General features: G+C 35.1%; 1 protein-coding gene across 2 annotated transcripts; it reads left to right on the top strand.

Annotated features, from left to right (window-relative positions):
- The first annotated feature begins 9058 nt into the window (after window positions 1-9058).
- LOC132635715 (uncharacterized) lies at window positions 9059-15478 on the top strand. 2 transcript variants are annotated; one of them, XM_060352222.1, is made up of 8 exons: window positions 9059-9208; window positions 9565-9874; window positions 10744-10836; window positions 13915-14059; window positions 14167-14277; window positions 14361-14443; window positions 14522-14579; window positions 15203-15478. In XM_060352222.1, exons 2-8 carry the CDS (start codon window positions 9596-9598, stop codon window positions 15280-15282), a joined length of 849 nt encoding a protein of 282 aa, XP_060208205.1. In that variant the 5' UTR covers window positions 9059-9208; window positions 9565-9595; the 3' UTR covers window positions 15283-15478. The 2 variants fall into 2 exon arrangements, with proteins under 2 accessions (XP_060208205.1, XP_060208206.1); XM_060352223.1 differs by having other exon boundaries at window positions 9065-9208; window positions 9585-9874.
- Window positions 15479-15578: the final 100 nt, after the last annotated feature.

The raw sequence follows: 15578 nt of genomic DNA, 5'->3' as shown, positions 1-15578 counted from the left end.
TTTGCAAGTTGTAGTTTTTTTTAACTTGCAAATAATACATGAGTTGTACAAAAATAGTAGAATAATAAAATCACCAATTTTGAACCATTTCGTTAATTTCCCCCACATCATATTCGGTCATGGAAATATCTTCAAAGTCTTCCATTTGGTCCGGTCCACTAGCTATCAAATCTTCAATTTCTTCCTCTTCGCCTTCCTCCGCTTCTAAGTTTTGGTTGCGTCGCTCCGATCTAATCCAATCGCGAATGCACACTAGTACTTGCAAGCTAAAGCCGGATAATGAATGTCTATGGTCTCCAATTTGCTGTCTTCCTTGGCTAAATGCGCTCTCCGAAGCCACGGTTGATACTTGAACCGTAAGGATATCTCGAGTCATTCTTGAAAGTACCGGATAGCTTGCCTTGTACTTCTTCCACCATGCTAAGACGTCCAAGTCATCCAGTTCCTTGATATCCACATTTGGCTGCATCAAATAAAAGTTATATTCATCAAAGTTTGCAGTAGAAGAAGAAGTTGGCTGTGAATGTAAAACTTTTAAACCCGACAAGCCCTTTTTGGTACTCTGAGAAGTAGTAGGGCGTGGAGCAATGGGTGTAGCACGTTCTTCCAAACTAGAATAATGAGTAAAAACTTTTCTAAACTCATCATCAATAGCGAGTTCGGCTTCAGCTACAGATGGTTGAACTCCCTCTTCAATTTCTAAAAATGTATAAATTTGACTAACCAAATTTTTAGTATAAGACACTTTTAAACAAGGATTTAAAAGAGAACCCAATATAAATAAAGTTGGGATGGAAAAAAATACTTCTTAAATTTGATTATCATTTCAAAAATAGCCACTTGATAACCGGGTTTATATTTATACTCTTGTAAAACTCTAGCTATTTCCGCTAAGTAGGCTAAAATTCCGGTTACCGTGGGATAGAATTGTCTAGAAAAAGCAAGAGTTGCATTATAAAAAAATTCTAAGAGGTCAACACATTCTTTAACATCTTCCCAATGCATAAAAGTTAACCAATCCTCACTATTAATTTTATATTTGTTGTGAACTTGTTGTATGGGAATTCTATACTCATATGCTTGTTGTAGCATAATGTAAGTGTAGTTCCACCTAGTCTCAATTTCTACTTGAATTTTCTTAGGTCTAAGGTTATTTTCCACACAAGCATTCTTAAAATCTCTAATTCTTCCCCTATTAGCATTACAAAAAAGAAACGCAACCGCATCTCTAACTTTTTGAACAGAATCTTCAAAATGCACAAGACCATCTTTAACAATTAAGTTTAAAATGTGACTACTACATCTTACATGAAAAATATTTCTTAGCGGAGGATTTAGTTCTCTTTTTATAAGACCTATCGCCTTTGTATTATTAGAAGCATTATCTAAAGCAATACAAAGTGTTTTTCTATAAATGTTAAAAAAATCTCATAATAGTAGACATTGAATCGGCTAATATTTTTCCATCGTGACGACCTTTTCCTTCATCATATAAAAAAGCTATAATTCTTTTTTGCATAACCCAGTTGTCATCAACCCAATGACATGTAATAGCAAAAAAATCTAACTTGTTAAGACTAAAACCCAAATCAGCGGTAAAACAAACATTACAATTTAAAGAATTAAATACATGGCGCAAATAAAATCAATATTTTTTAAACAAATCTATAACATCGGCTCTACGAGTACTTCTAGGAATACCCTCAAATAACGGATTATAACAACGTTGAATGTAAGTAACAAACCCCAAACCTGAGGGAAAGGAAAATGGTAAACAATCATAAGCTACCATTTTAGCTATTTCTACACGCTCTTTTTTCTTGTCATACTTAAAATTTCTACCGGTTCGTGAGTCTATCGTCATTTGAATCCCCCCCACATTTGAACCTGTTTGCTCTCCCCAAACATCCATATGTTTGGTTCTCATATGAGCATTTAGTGTACCCGTTCCACCATCCTTACCAGTTCCTTGCTTAAAACTAAATACTTGTCCACATATGGTACATGTAGCTGATTGATTTTCCCCATTCTTAGTCATAAATTTCCAAACTTTAGCTGTTGGCTTACGAGTTCTAGGCGGTTTGTCTTGTGTATGTGATTGGGCAGGACATGTATCTCCTATGGGATTTTCAGGGGGTTGTGTTTCATCATCATCATCATCTAAGTCTTCATTAAAAGTGTCGGTAAAATGTTATTGCATTGGCTCATGACCTAAAAGTGGATTATTTCCACCAACATCAATACCTAAATTAGGTGTTTCTTCCACAAATGTTTCCTCATTAAGCCTACCCCTACTACTACCGGCACCACGTCTTAATCTCTTTGACATTATTAAATAGAATTAATTTAAATCACAAGAAAATAAATTACAACAAATTAAATTGATAGAATTAAATTGCGTAAATTAAATTGCGAAAAATAAATTGCTAGAATTAAATTGCGAAAAATAAAGATAGAGTTGGAACGAATGTACCAAATTGCCGGATTAATTTCCAACAAAGTGAAGGCGGCTAGAATTGCAAATCCACCAAAATTACTTCGGATTGTTGCAAAATCACCAACTTCACTAACAATATTATAATTGCAAAATTAATAATTGAAAGTTGAAACTATAATAAGACTTTGTGGCTAATTATTGCAAAGTGACTATAATTGAGACTTGAGAGATTGAGAATTTGAGATTTGAGAGAAAGATGAAGAAGAGTGAATTGAAATGAAAATGAAGAAGGGTTTATATAGGAGTGGGGGATGGGTTAAAGTGTTAAAAAAAAGTTTGGGGGGTTGGGGGCCAAAAAATAATTTAAAGACCGTTTGGCAACGACCATTTTTGCAAATGGGCCGTTGCCAACGGTCCATTAACGGACAGGTCACAGGCCCAATGGCTATTTTTTTTTATTTCACCGGTTAAACCGGTTAAATCGGTCCGGTTCCGGTTTCAAAATATCGAAACCGGAACCGGTTCTATCGGTTTCGGTTTCGGTTTTACCGGTCTGGTTATCGGTTTTAACCGGTTTAACCGAACCGATTGACGGGTTTAGTAACACATCAAATATAATTATCTGAATTAGTTTCCCATTAGATTAAACAAGTACAAAGAACATGTAATTAAGGTACATGACTATCTCACTGAGGCTTTTTAACAGTAATAGATTCACAACACACTGGCCAACGCCACCAAGGACAACCGCGACATCGTAACATTCTTCTATGATGCATCGTCTCGAGAGATGATCTGCCAATTATATCTTGAGTTGGAACATCAATCTGCCCCTTCACCCTCGGTGGCGGCGAATCTTCAAATGAGGAGACGCCAAAGTTAGAGCCTAGTGAGAAAACAAGGAAGAAAATAACTAAAATCATTATCGCTTTGGTAGTCTTCATGTCCAATGTCGCTAATTAGTCTAGAATTCTAGATCTGATGATCATGTTGAACAAATTAATTATATATAGAGAGGTTGAGATTATTGTTATCCATCACACAATTAATGTGATCCACTCTATAATTAATTAGAGTGTGTTTGGATTGACTTATTTTAAGTGATTATTGGGTGTTAAGCTCTTTTCTAGTTTTTGTAGTGTTTGGAAAAGATAAAAAATGCTTTTAAGCACTTACTTTTAGGCTTAAAAAGTACAAAATAAGTCAAAAGTCAAAAGTTGGTATTCCTAATTTATGACTTTTAAGCCTATGTTTGGATGGTCGTTACCCATGGTTTCATAATGTACAATATGGAATGGTATAGTATGGTATTGTATTGTATTGTACTGTATTGTATTGTATTGTATTGTACTGTACTGTATTAATGAATACAATGTTTGGATGTACTGTATCGTTTGTTGCGGTTTAATAACATTTTTATTGTTTTGTTTGACGGTATGATACTGTATAATAACATGTGAGTTTACTAAAATACCATTAACCCTTAATTACAAACTAGTTTATATATATAGGGTGGGGGTTGTGGGTTGGGGTAGGGGGTGGGGGTGAGTGGTTATGGGTTGTAGGTGGGGGTAGTAGGGTGGAGGGTGGTAGGATTGGGGTAAGTGGTTGTGGGGGTGGGATGGGTAGTGGTGAGGGGTAGTGAGTAGTGATGGGTGGTAGGGTGGGGTGCGTGGCAGAGGATGGGGGTAGGGTGGGGGTTGGTGGGGGTGGGTGGTAGTGGGGGTTAGTGGGGGTGGGGTGGGTTTGGGTGTGATGTAGGTGGGTAGGGGGATAATGGGGAAATAAAATACGTAACTACGCAAAAATCACCAAATTCGTGGTTACAAAAATTGGATTTTTTCATGGTTATATAATCACGGGATTACAACTGGTTTATAACACCATACAATATAATTTTAAGAACAATAAAAACAAATATGGTTTCGTAGAAAATAATACATTAATGAACAATGGAAAACAACCATCCAAACATATGGTAGCTTATAAGCTACTTTTGAAAAGTCAATCCAAACACCCTCTTAGTTAATGCCACGCAAGATTATCAAGTCATATTAATTTGTTTGAGACAGGATATCCAAATTCGCTCTACTTCTCATTAGAAAAGAGTATCGCTTACCTATGATACCTTTTGCAAGAGGAGTATACCTTGTGCCAATCCGGACATGATTTCAAATTATGATTTAATATTAGTGATTTGATTGATTTGAAATTAAAATTTTATTTGGACATGCAACTTGAATTTCTTATATATATTTTTTTATAAACATGAAAACCCCACAATGTGTGAAAACTATCAAAAATTTCTCTACTCTTATACAATCTTGCCAAATGAGCAAACCATAGTCCATGAACAAGGTATCAGAATATTGTAAGGCGTAGTATTAATAAATTGCATATCTCTGTGTTCCTTTTATCAATAAACTAGTGAATTTGTTCGCGCTTCGCGCAGTTATAAAGTAACTTGTAAATTTTATCAAACAATTTTTGTAAAAGTCGAGTGCTAAAAATATTCTAAAGACTCTTTAAGTGTTCAATTTTAATATATCAAATTTCGAGTTTTAATTCAGCTTATTATTAGTACTTAATTTTTATGTGTTTTGTAATTTTGAACAATCTAAAAGTCTTTGGTCTTTTGAAGATGTTTTTTGCATCGTGAAACTACTCTCTTTATTTTTATAAAGAAAGGAACATTTTGATTTTAAAAAGTTCAAATTTAAATATATAAGCTTATATATTTAAAAAAAATATTAAGCTATATAAGCTTATATGTTTAAAAAAAGTATTAAGCATATACATATATCTAATATAAGTTTTTAAAATAGAATATATTCTTCCTTTGTTTTTAATTATCTATTTTTTCCTTTAAGCAGAGAGTTAAGTTTTTATGGTTTCATCCTACAAAGGTAAATGTATACATTGTATTTACCTCAAATAAATTTATGCAAAACATATTAAAAACATGAAAAATATATTATATGTTTAATAAATACACCATTATATAGTCGAAGACGTAAAAAATCAAATAATAAGGCAGAATATTACAATATATTCGAAAGAAAGAACACGAACGTTAGTAAACATACTCCGAAAACCTCAAATTAGTATTGTCTTTACATTTTTATGATATACCGCTCCTTTGTTTCATTTGCGGAGTATTGAGTTCCTTTTAGATCCTAAGAAATAAAAAGTAAAACAAAGTGGAGGTGTACTTTAGTACCTAAGCCTATTTTAGGCATTACATAAGGAGAAAAAAGGGAAGATAATTAAAAAAGAGATGATAGAAGCAGTGAGGAAAGATTTACATATATATTGTATCGTAATTTGACTGCAAGAAAAACTGCGTATCTTTATATTTTCTACATTTTCTTGTTTGTTTGTAACCCATGTTTGTGTATGTAGCCCAGCTACAATATGGGCATTTCATGGAATCTAAAATAATTAAATGAAAGGGTCAAATACACTCTCTGAAATCTTTGACCATCAATCTTGGCCTGCACTGCCACTTCTATTTTGTTTTAATAAAAAATGCTTCTTATAGACGAAGCAACATTTTTTCATTGCATCATTATCATTAGTTATTTCATCTACTCTCCCTTGTAAAATAATTCATAATTTATATATATATTATTTATGTGAGATTGTTCAATGGTGATCAAACATTATTTGCTGAATGTTATACAAAGCAATTAAAAGCTACCAAATTAGCTAGTTTTAATACATGAATAACTATTTCCTAACATGCAACCAAACGACCTCTTAGGGTTCCCATTATTACTCCCACATGAAAGCACCAGTCGAATTACAGCCCGATTTGCTAATTCGTTAAGAAAGTGGATCAATCCATCAACATGTACTAATTTACATACAAGAACATTATACTAAAAAGAATATCGAAGGAAAACGAAAAATAGAGGTGAAGTTTGAAGCTTTACAGATGGGACAAACGACTTTGAGATCAATAACTTGGGCTTCAAGTTGAGACCCTTTGTGCTTCGAATTCTTCTCGGCCATCTTTTTCGCCGAGCTTCGATGTTTTGTGTGTGTGAGTGAGTGAGTGAGTTATGACGCAGCTCCATTGATCCACCTTCTTTATCTTATAATTTGTCAATTACATGAAAAATTTGGAGCAATAAAATTGGTTGCATGACCAGCTAGCGAAGTTCATAATTTGTAGAAGAAGAAATAAGAAGGCAAAAATAATAGTAATCGGCTCATAACTTCTTATAGTTAATGGTAATTAACTGTTACGTAGAAAACTTTTCATTTTCTATACTTCATTACATTCTCATTGAATACTATCATATATCTAATAAATATAAAATTAATCCCATAATATTAAAAGTCGTCATATTTTTGCATCATGAGAAGGACTTACTAATATACAGCAAGCGACAATTTTTTTGCGCACGATGACACGAACCTTTCTTTATTGCATTATTAAATGCACAGCCGAAACTGCAATTGAGAAATGAGAAAGTTGGGAGAAAAAACAGGAAGTGGAGTATTAATTATTGAGCCATTTAGGAGGAAAAAATAAAATAACAAATTAGAGAAAAACCAAAAAAATGAGAAAAAAGATAAATATAATTCTAGGCCATAGAGAGGTGTCACATCACCTTGTCTATTCCTAGCTTTATATTATATATAGATGTTTGCAATTACATGTTATTACAAGCCTTTAAGTACATAGTTTAACAATGATCCATTGATCCAAAAAAATCAACAATAGTCAGAGGCGAATCTAGAATTTCTACAACATGGGTTCACCACTAAAGAAAAAAGAAGGAAAATTTATATGAAGTGGGAATTGATCCCTAGTCCTCTAGTTAAATAACTCAATCTTCAATCAAGTGCACCATTTTGCCTTTTTGTAGTATGTGTTCCAGCAGTTAATATTATACCAATTTTAAAAAATATATATATAAAATTCCTAATTTTATAGAGATACCATGTGTTCACGTAACCCAAAAATGCTACATAAAATCGCCCCTGACAATAGTACTCTAGTAACTAGTTATTCTTTAATGTAAGTCTTTCACATAGTATGAACAATTTCTTCACGTTAAGCATGAGTCTTTTTTTGCAAATTTTAAAATGATGGGCCCTTTTTAAAAACTATAAACTAATTGGTCAAGTTTTACATTTAAAAAAAAAAAAAATGAAATCACAACTTGGAACTTGAAATCCTACTTTTCGAAAAAATTCGAAATTTAAAATCATGATATGAAATTCAAATTTTGTGCACGTTAACAAAATACTTATTTTAAATCAAAACTTAAAATTGAGGTCCCAAATCCTATGGCCAAACGCCTACTGAATATGCCTAGTTAATTTTCTAGAGATGGGATGAATATACATTATAAACTTCTACGTTCAAATTCTATTTCAATTTAATGCTTTCTCTGAAAATAAATAGCCGTGGAAGTTGGAACCCGAAGACTCATGCAATCCGATAACTGTGTACGCCTAGATTTTAACTATTTTGTGTTATTATAGCTTGACTAGATATAAATTTGTAAATTGTAATTTGAATAGTGTTATGCCCCTTGTAGGACTTATAGATAAAACTCTGTCTTATAAATATATTTTAAATTTTTTACCAAAACTCTGTCTTATAAATATATTTTAAATTTTTTACCGAGTGAGAATTTGAACCTGGAACCCATATGTTTTTACGCTAAGCATAAAAATTAAAGACCAATAATTTGAGGGACAAAATTAGAGACCAGCGCCTTTGAAGGCCAATGCGCGCAAAAAATGCGTCTATTTGTGTAAATCTCTATTTGCGAATTTCTCCCCCATTTTTCATTTTTTTGCACGGATTGCCCTTCTTTTGGGGTGGTCTTTAAATTTTGCCCCTCATATTTGTGTTCTTTAAGTTTTGCCCTTCGCTTGAATACCTGAGGTTCTGGGTTCGAACCCCCGCTCAGGCATAAAATAAAAAAATAATTTCGCAAGACAGGGCTGGGGGAAGTGTATGCCGGATTCGGCATACAATCCTTAAGGAAAAACTAAAGTTATGCCGGAGGGGGCAGACTTTGCCTTGAGACATTTTTTTTTTTTTTTTACTTTTCAAGGCAAACTTTTAATTATGCCTTAAGAAAAAGTTCCGCCTTATGGGACACACTTTTAGTTAAGTAACTAAAAGTGTGTCCCATAAAATATAACTAAAAGTATGCCCCATAAGGCGGAACTTTTCCTTAAGGCATAACTAAAAGTTTGCCTTAAGGAAAAGTTATGTCTTATGAGGCATACTTTTGGTTATCCCTTAATTAAAAGTCTGCCCCATAAGACATAGTTCCTTAAGGAAAAGTTTTGCCCCATAAGGCATAACTAAACTATGCCTTGAGGAAAAGTTATGCCCCCTCCGGCATAACTTTAGTTTTTCCTTAAGGACTTTATGCCGGATCCGGCATACACTCCCTCCAGCCCTGCCTTGCGAAATTATTTTTTTATTTTATGCCTGAGTGAGGGTTCGAACCCAGAACCTCATGTATCCAAGCTAAGGGCAAAACTTGAAGACCACAAATATGAGGATCAAAATTTAAAGACCGCAAATATGAGGGGCAGAATTTAAAGAACACCCCAAAAGAAGGGCAATTCTGCGAATCATCCAAATAAGAGTTAGGGCCCAAACTCAATTGGAAAGAAAAGGACAGGTATGGGCCCAAATCCAAGTAAGATTTAACGCAAATCCCCAGCCATCCAAAACTCATACGCAGCTACCTTACGGCGGAATCTGTGTGTGTGTTCTCTTCATCTTTCTCGGTAAACAGATTATAATTACTGCAAATATGTTTTTTTGCTCTTGGGTTACAACTGATGATGCAATCTTGCTTTACCTTTCAAAGTTCGATTATCATGCACTGCATTTTTGACAGGAAGATTGATTATTTATGTACTATACTTGTTTTCATGTATTTCTTCTATATAAAGAGTTTCAAAAAAGTAGTTTTTTTTTTTTTTTACTTGCCCTAAATTGTTACTACTATAGCAAAGTTTTACCTTTCTTTTCCGTTGGGATTCACTGTAATTGTTTTTGCCTCTGCATTTTTTTTTTCATAATTTCCATATGTATATGTGATTTTGTATGTATAGTTGACAATCTCTTTACTTGTCTGAAGTACTGAGTTATACTTGTAAGTGTGACAAGAAATGGTGCGAGCATACAAAGTAAAAGGTGAAAAGAGAAAAAAGAAAGGAGAGAATTATGATAAAGAAGAAGAAGAAATAGAGGAACATGTGGAAGAGGAATCAACAGGGTCAGAAAAAAGAGCGAAAACCGAACACACTTGGGCGGATACTGAGGCAGCTGAAAGAGTTGTAGATTTACTATCTGGCATTCCTGTTGTTGCAACTGATCACAGCACGAATAAACCTGGTGTTATTTTCATTATCGAAAGAGCTTCTCTCGAAATCGCTAAAATTGGAAAGGTCTGTCATTTTTTGTCATTTACGTTTGTTTCTTCGATTATGGTTTGATCAACACATTGTTGTAGAATGGATTTCAGCTAAAACCTAGCTACTCCCTCCGTCCCATAATAAGTCTCGCCTTAGCAAAAAAAAAAAAAAACTGTCCCAAAATAAGTGTCACCTTAGGAATTCAAGACAAAAATTGGCAAGTGTGTCCACCTATGCACTTAGCATTAAAGAATTAGTCCTCTTTAATATTGTTTAATTCTCAAAAAACATCTAATAAAGAGGGGTAGTTTAGTAAACTCTACAATGTATGTATTGATTTCTTAATGGGCATGATTTTTGCTAAGGTGACCCTTATTTTGGGACGGAGGGAGTAAAAACTAAGCTATAGCTATACTAAGAGAGCTAAAAGATGATTTTTATTAATGTATCTCTAAAATGGTTAGACCAGCAGAATGTATAAAGGAACCCTAGCTAGCTAATGGGTCTAAAAGATACTATTACAATAAGAATTGGGGGTAAATGCATAATTTAAAGAACTAAACTTAAGGTTCTGAATGTAACTAATGAAACTTGTGTCCTCCTTCCGAAGATCAAGTTCCCAACAGCTGTGTACTGCGCCAATTGGACCCGGTACAACCACCCGAAGCATTAGCTTATCTCTCATAATATAGCTCCCAAATTCATATTGCATCACACAGCCTTTGAACTTCTGCCTTAGATGGTTCTAGCTTTGTCAGTGTTGTATGCTTTTATCCAACTGCTAACTGGTTCATGTTATTAATGATCTTTAGCATTGCATATAATGCTAACCCTTCCCTTAACTGTGTATAAAGGAAGTGGAAGTTATTGTGCGTAATGATCTCTTCTAATTGTTGATGCAGACTTACCAACTTCTGAACTCTGATGAACACTCCAACTTTCTGAAGAAGAATGGTCGAAACCCTTCTGATTATCGGCCTGATATCGCTCATCAGGTTGGTTAACTTTGGAACTCCGGGCCTATCTTGTTGCTTAATAGTCCGAAAGTATGAACACTGTGGTGTTCCTGTAGATTTCAGATTTAAGCGATTGTCATTTGAGACCATTTCTGCATGTGGGCCATAGATCAATGGTAACAGATATTGAGTCCTACAGGTGAAAGTATGTCGTGAGTTGATACTTGGTTCTGTTGGAATGGACGAAACTGATTTGCCTTTGCCTTTTAAACCTAAATTTGTCAAATTTGGCTGCAAAGCTAAAGCTAACACAAGCAAGCTAAGACACAATGAACTTTGTAAGGAGTTTGTGTGAATCTGCACAGGAGCTCAACTAGTTGACATCAAAAGATGCTCCTTTTGTTCCGATTTGTTTGACGGCATTTTATTAGGTAGAAATAAAATTAAAGAAGAGTTTCGACTCATAAGCTAAGTATGTGTAAGGTGCCAAAAGTACCCTCATCATAAAACTATTTGTTTTTGTCTAGTGGGACCTCTGATAAGTCATGTTGATGGCAAAAAAGAAATGTTAAAAATTTATCATAACAACAACAACAAACCCAGTGTGATCCCACAAGTGGGGTCTGGGGAGAGTAGGATGTACGCAAGGGAGGCTGTTTCCGGTAGACCCTCGGCTCAGAAAAAGTACCTGGCACAGTAATGTCAGAAAAGAGAAAGCAAAATAACAAGATACAAAATACTAGTAGCAATAGATGTTAATAAACATCAAGGAATAGGAAACTACGCGATAACTGAATATTACTACTAAAGGATAAATAGGAGGGAGGGGTCCCCTCCTCTCCCCACACAGAAGGCAACAACACTTAGTTACCTACGAACCTTCTACCCTAATTCTCGACCTCCATACCTTCCTATCTAGGGTGATGTCCTGTGCCATGTCCTGCCTAATCACCTCCCCCAGTTCTTCTTCGGCCTACCTCTACCTTTCCTAACTCCTACTACAGCCAACCTTTCACACCTCCTTATTGCCGCATCCTTGCACCTCATCTTCCCCGAACCACCTCAGCCTCGTTTCCCTCATCTTGTCTTCCACTGATGCCACTGCCACCTTGTCCTGAATAACTTCGTTCCAAATCATATCTCTCCAAGTATGCCCATACATCCATCTGAGCATCCTCATGCCCGCTACCTTCATTTTCTGGACATGGACTTTCTTAACTGGCGGGCATTCTGCCCCATACAACAATGCTGGTCAAACTACCACTCGCTAAAACTTACCTTTAAGCCTTATCGATACCTTCTTATCGCACAGTATCATAAAAGCAGTAAATGTAAAATAAGATAGTTTCTAAATAGACAGACAAAAATGAAAGACTGTCAAACAAGTTAGGACTGAAGGAATATTAAAGAATCATTTAGATGATGTTTCCCGATCCAAGGTCTAGTCGAGTCTGAGTAACATGGGTTTAATCAGACCCCGAGCTACTGAAAAGGAACAATGATAAGGAAAGAGATATCTTTTAGTTGTCCATGAAATCGCCAAGTAGTCATTTTAATAGCTCTTTGATCAAATATATTTAATAGCTCTAGCAGAACTTTCTATTTCTCGCAGGGTACAATATGAGTTTGGATTGAACAAGAATGAGAAGATGAAAATAGGAATGAGCACACCTGAGTCTGTTCAGTCCATATGCATCCTTACCTTTTTCTAAATGTTATTTCAGTTGAATTCATGGATAGGGACAGAACAGCTTCTTCGTATAAATAATATATCTTTTTTAATATAGAAAAATAACTTCTGGATACGAGATGTGTACAACAATTCTACAAAGATAAGTTCTTTCAAACTCTACAAATATGAGTTCTTTTATACCTGATAAAAAAAAAAAGGCCTACCCAGTCATCTATACAAGTGGGGACATCATGTATTTTCCAAATGTAGAGGAGAAGCACCAAGATCTTTTTCATTTGCACTATGGCTCTCTCTTTGCCTTCCAGAACTCTCTAGTTTCTTCCTCTGGCATTTTTGTTTATCAGAATGGAATCTCAACGTAGTTATGGAGAACTTTATCCAGTTCTCCATCTTCTGCCAAATGCAATCTTCCCAGTTGTCATGGTCATATGCCTTTAGGCAAGATCTTGCTTATTCGCTCTGGAATCGAGCTTTTCAATTCTACAATACACTTTTTTGCAATTAAGGCTGCATCTAATATCTGCTGTCCATCTGTCATAGGTATTTTGTGTCCCAGAGATTAATAGAAAATTCTACTGAAGAGTTTAGAGAACATAACAAGGTTAGGACTATGGTTAAGTGGCTAAGCTTGTTTTTTTGTTTAGTTACCGACATTTAACGACTAAGTTCCCCCCACAGTCAAAAAGGAGGGAAAAACAAATATAAAGTGAGATGCCTTCTCAACCCACCACCCTCTGGTTCTGGGCAACTAAGGCTCTCTCTATGCTGCATTGTTTGATTTGTACATTTGACAATATCAACCGTGGCATGATGTCTGTCAAAAGCTTCTTTATTTCTTTCTAAAGCTTCTCCATTACCTTACATGAAAAGATGCAGACATGTATTGCTTAGGCTGTGGGTTTCCCTTCCACCATTTTTCTGCTCAGTGTTAGTTCTTAGTGTGAGTTCATCACTTGATCTTGCTTCTATCCTACTTCTTTCTGGTTCAGATACTGAGTGTGTATTAGATTTGGAGATCATAGATGGAATTGCAGTGGAGAGCTGGTGCTTCTTCTTTAGTATATATAGTTGTTGTTGAAATAAGAAGGGGCCGGGGGAAAAAAGAGAAAATTTAAGTAGCAGTTGCTAAAAATTTAATAGAAAATGAGAGCAGGAGATTTTTCCTTCTACTGATGGGCTTCCTGTTAGATCCTTCTAGCGGAAGGGAGAAAGCCCATCTGTTTTCAGTCTTTGGTACGTAAGAGAAATAAGTTCTAATTCCTTTGAAAGCTAATGAAACAAAGGAGTTGATGTTCACCAACTTTATTTGCACTTAATTATTGCAAAAACTTCATGATTGTTTTATGAGGCTATGCAATTATTTAAAAATCCTTGTTCATGCTTTTTCCTTAAATTTTTGTGTAAGTTCTTCTTTCCTGTCACAGGCAATGCTTTCAATTCTAGATAGCCGAGTAAACAAAGCTGGGCGATTAAAAGCTTTGTATGTGAGGACTGAGAAAGGTGTCCTTTTTGAAGTAAAACCTCATGTTCGTATCCCTAGGACATTTAAGCGATTTGCTGGCATCATGTGTAAGTTAAATTACATTGGGCTTAATTTCTTCAATCATCTCTGTTCATGCTTTTATTCCCTTCTGTGTGTCTAATATTTCTGTTTTCTTATGTTGCTTCAAATTCAGTGCAGCTGCTACAAAAGTTGAACATAACTGCTGTTGGTAAGCGAGAGAAACTGTTACGTGTTATAAAGAACCCTGTTACACAGTACCTACCCATCGACTGTCGGAAGATAGGTGAATAATTTTTCTGTTTTAGTTCCTTCTCTAATGGAATGTTCTTGACAATTGACTAATACCCCACTTCGCTTATGCATCAGGCTTCTCTCATAGTTCTGAGAAGCTGGTGGATATTCAGGACTATGTTAATGGCATCAACAATGACATGAACCTTGTTTTTGTGGTATGTTCTAGTGTAATTTTCTATAGACAACTTCATTTTGTGTGGAGTTATAGTTTACTTGATATTTGAAATGTGCAGGTTGGGGCTATGGCCCATGGGAAAATTGATAAAGATTATGTCGAAGATTATTTATCAAGTAAGCTAATTCTTCCTCTTTTCTTGTTATGTTGTGTCAAATAAAACTTGAGTGCTGTCATTTGATTCTTCTGTCTTTGTCTTGATTTGCTTGGCTAGTGTTTAATGCTTAGGAATGCGAACATCTATTACTTGTGTCTGTATGCTCAATTGGCGACACTTGTATACTATTGATCTTCCTGGAGAGTAAAGTACTTCTCGAGAGTCCTATGTCTTTGGCAAATGAAAGTTAAATAGATTGCGGCTGCTGTAGAATGTAGATATGGTTGGATTTTCAAACATAATCTTTGATTTTTTATCATGTTACTCTAGTATATGCCATACAAAATGTATTGTAAAGTGAGACATTGTTCTCTCCCTATGAGTTGTTTGGTTCAGTGTCAGCCTGTCAACTCTAAAGTAAATACGCGAGCTCTAAACTGCATCTCAACCTACTTGATGCTTCTAACACCATCTCAGAATATGAGAAATCGTTTTACTGATAAGTTGGACAAAACGCATGTATATTCCATGTAAATGCTCAACTAGGTCCATGCTGTTTTCGCTACACGAAAATCATCATGGCGAATTATTACATTATTTTCTGTAGCTGAACCTTGTCTAATCATCTAATGTATCTTGCAGTTTCGGATTATCCATTGAGTGCTGCATACTGCATATCAATGATCACAAATGCTGTGGAGCGCAAGTGGAAGATTTTGTAGACTTGTATCTCCTATATTATCGCAAGATGTACTTTCTAGAAAGCTATCCTTACTAGCTTTCTTTTTATAGGCTTCTGGCTGGTTGAGCTAGTGTTGCGTAAAATATTAAAAAGTGGCAAATGACCCTCTTCTACATTTTTGAGTGCCCTTTTTGTTCGTTTACTATCAATTTCAAACAGCCATCTTCCTGTCGTCATTTTTTTTTTTTTTGGGTGAGACAAATATTGGCATGTGGTGCTCATATCTGCATCGGTCGAAGTAGAGCGGACCCTTGTATGATCCAATCCGAGCACTTA

Source organism: Lycium barbarum, chromosome 4, assembly GCF_019175385.1.
Source record: "Lycium barbarum isolate Lr01 chromosome 4, ASM1917538v2, whole genome shotgun sequence".
Lineage (NCBI taxonomy): Eukaryota > Viridiplantae > Streptophyta > Magnoliopsida > Solanales > Solanaceae > Lycium > Lycium barbarum.
The sequence above is the reverse complement of the archived record's forward strand: the minus strand, read 5'-3'. Positions and strand labels throughout refer to the sequence as shown.

Excerpts from the sequence above, each read along its gene's own strand:
- LOC132635715 (XM_060352222.1), top strand. The coding sequence starts at position 9,596 with ATGGTGCGAGCATACAAAGTAAAAGGTGAAAAGAGAAAAAAGAAAGGA. Across the intron at positions 14,444-14,521 it reads ACATGAACCTTGTTTTTGTG|GTTGGGGCTATGGCCCATGG; the intron begins GTATGTTCTAGT and ends TGAAATGTGCAG. Across the intron at positions 14,580-15,202 it reads TGTCGAAGATTATTTATCAA|TTTCGGATTATCCATTGAGT; the intron begins GTAAGCTAATTC and ends TGTATCTTGCAG.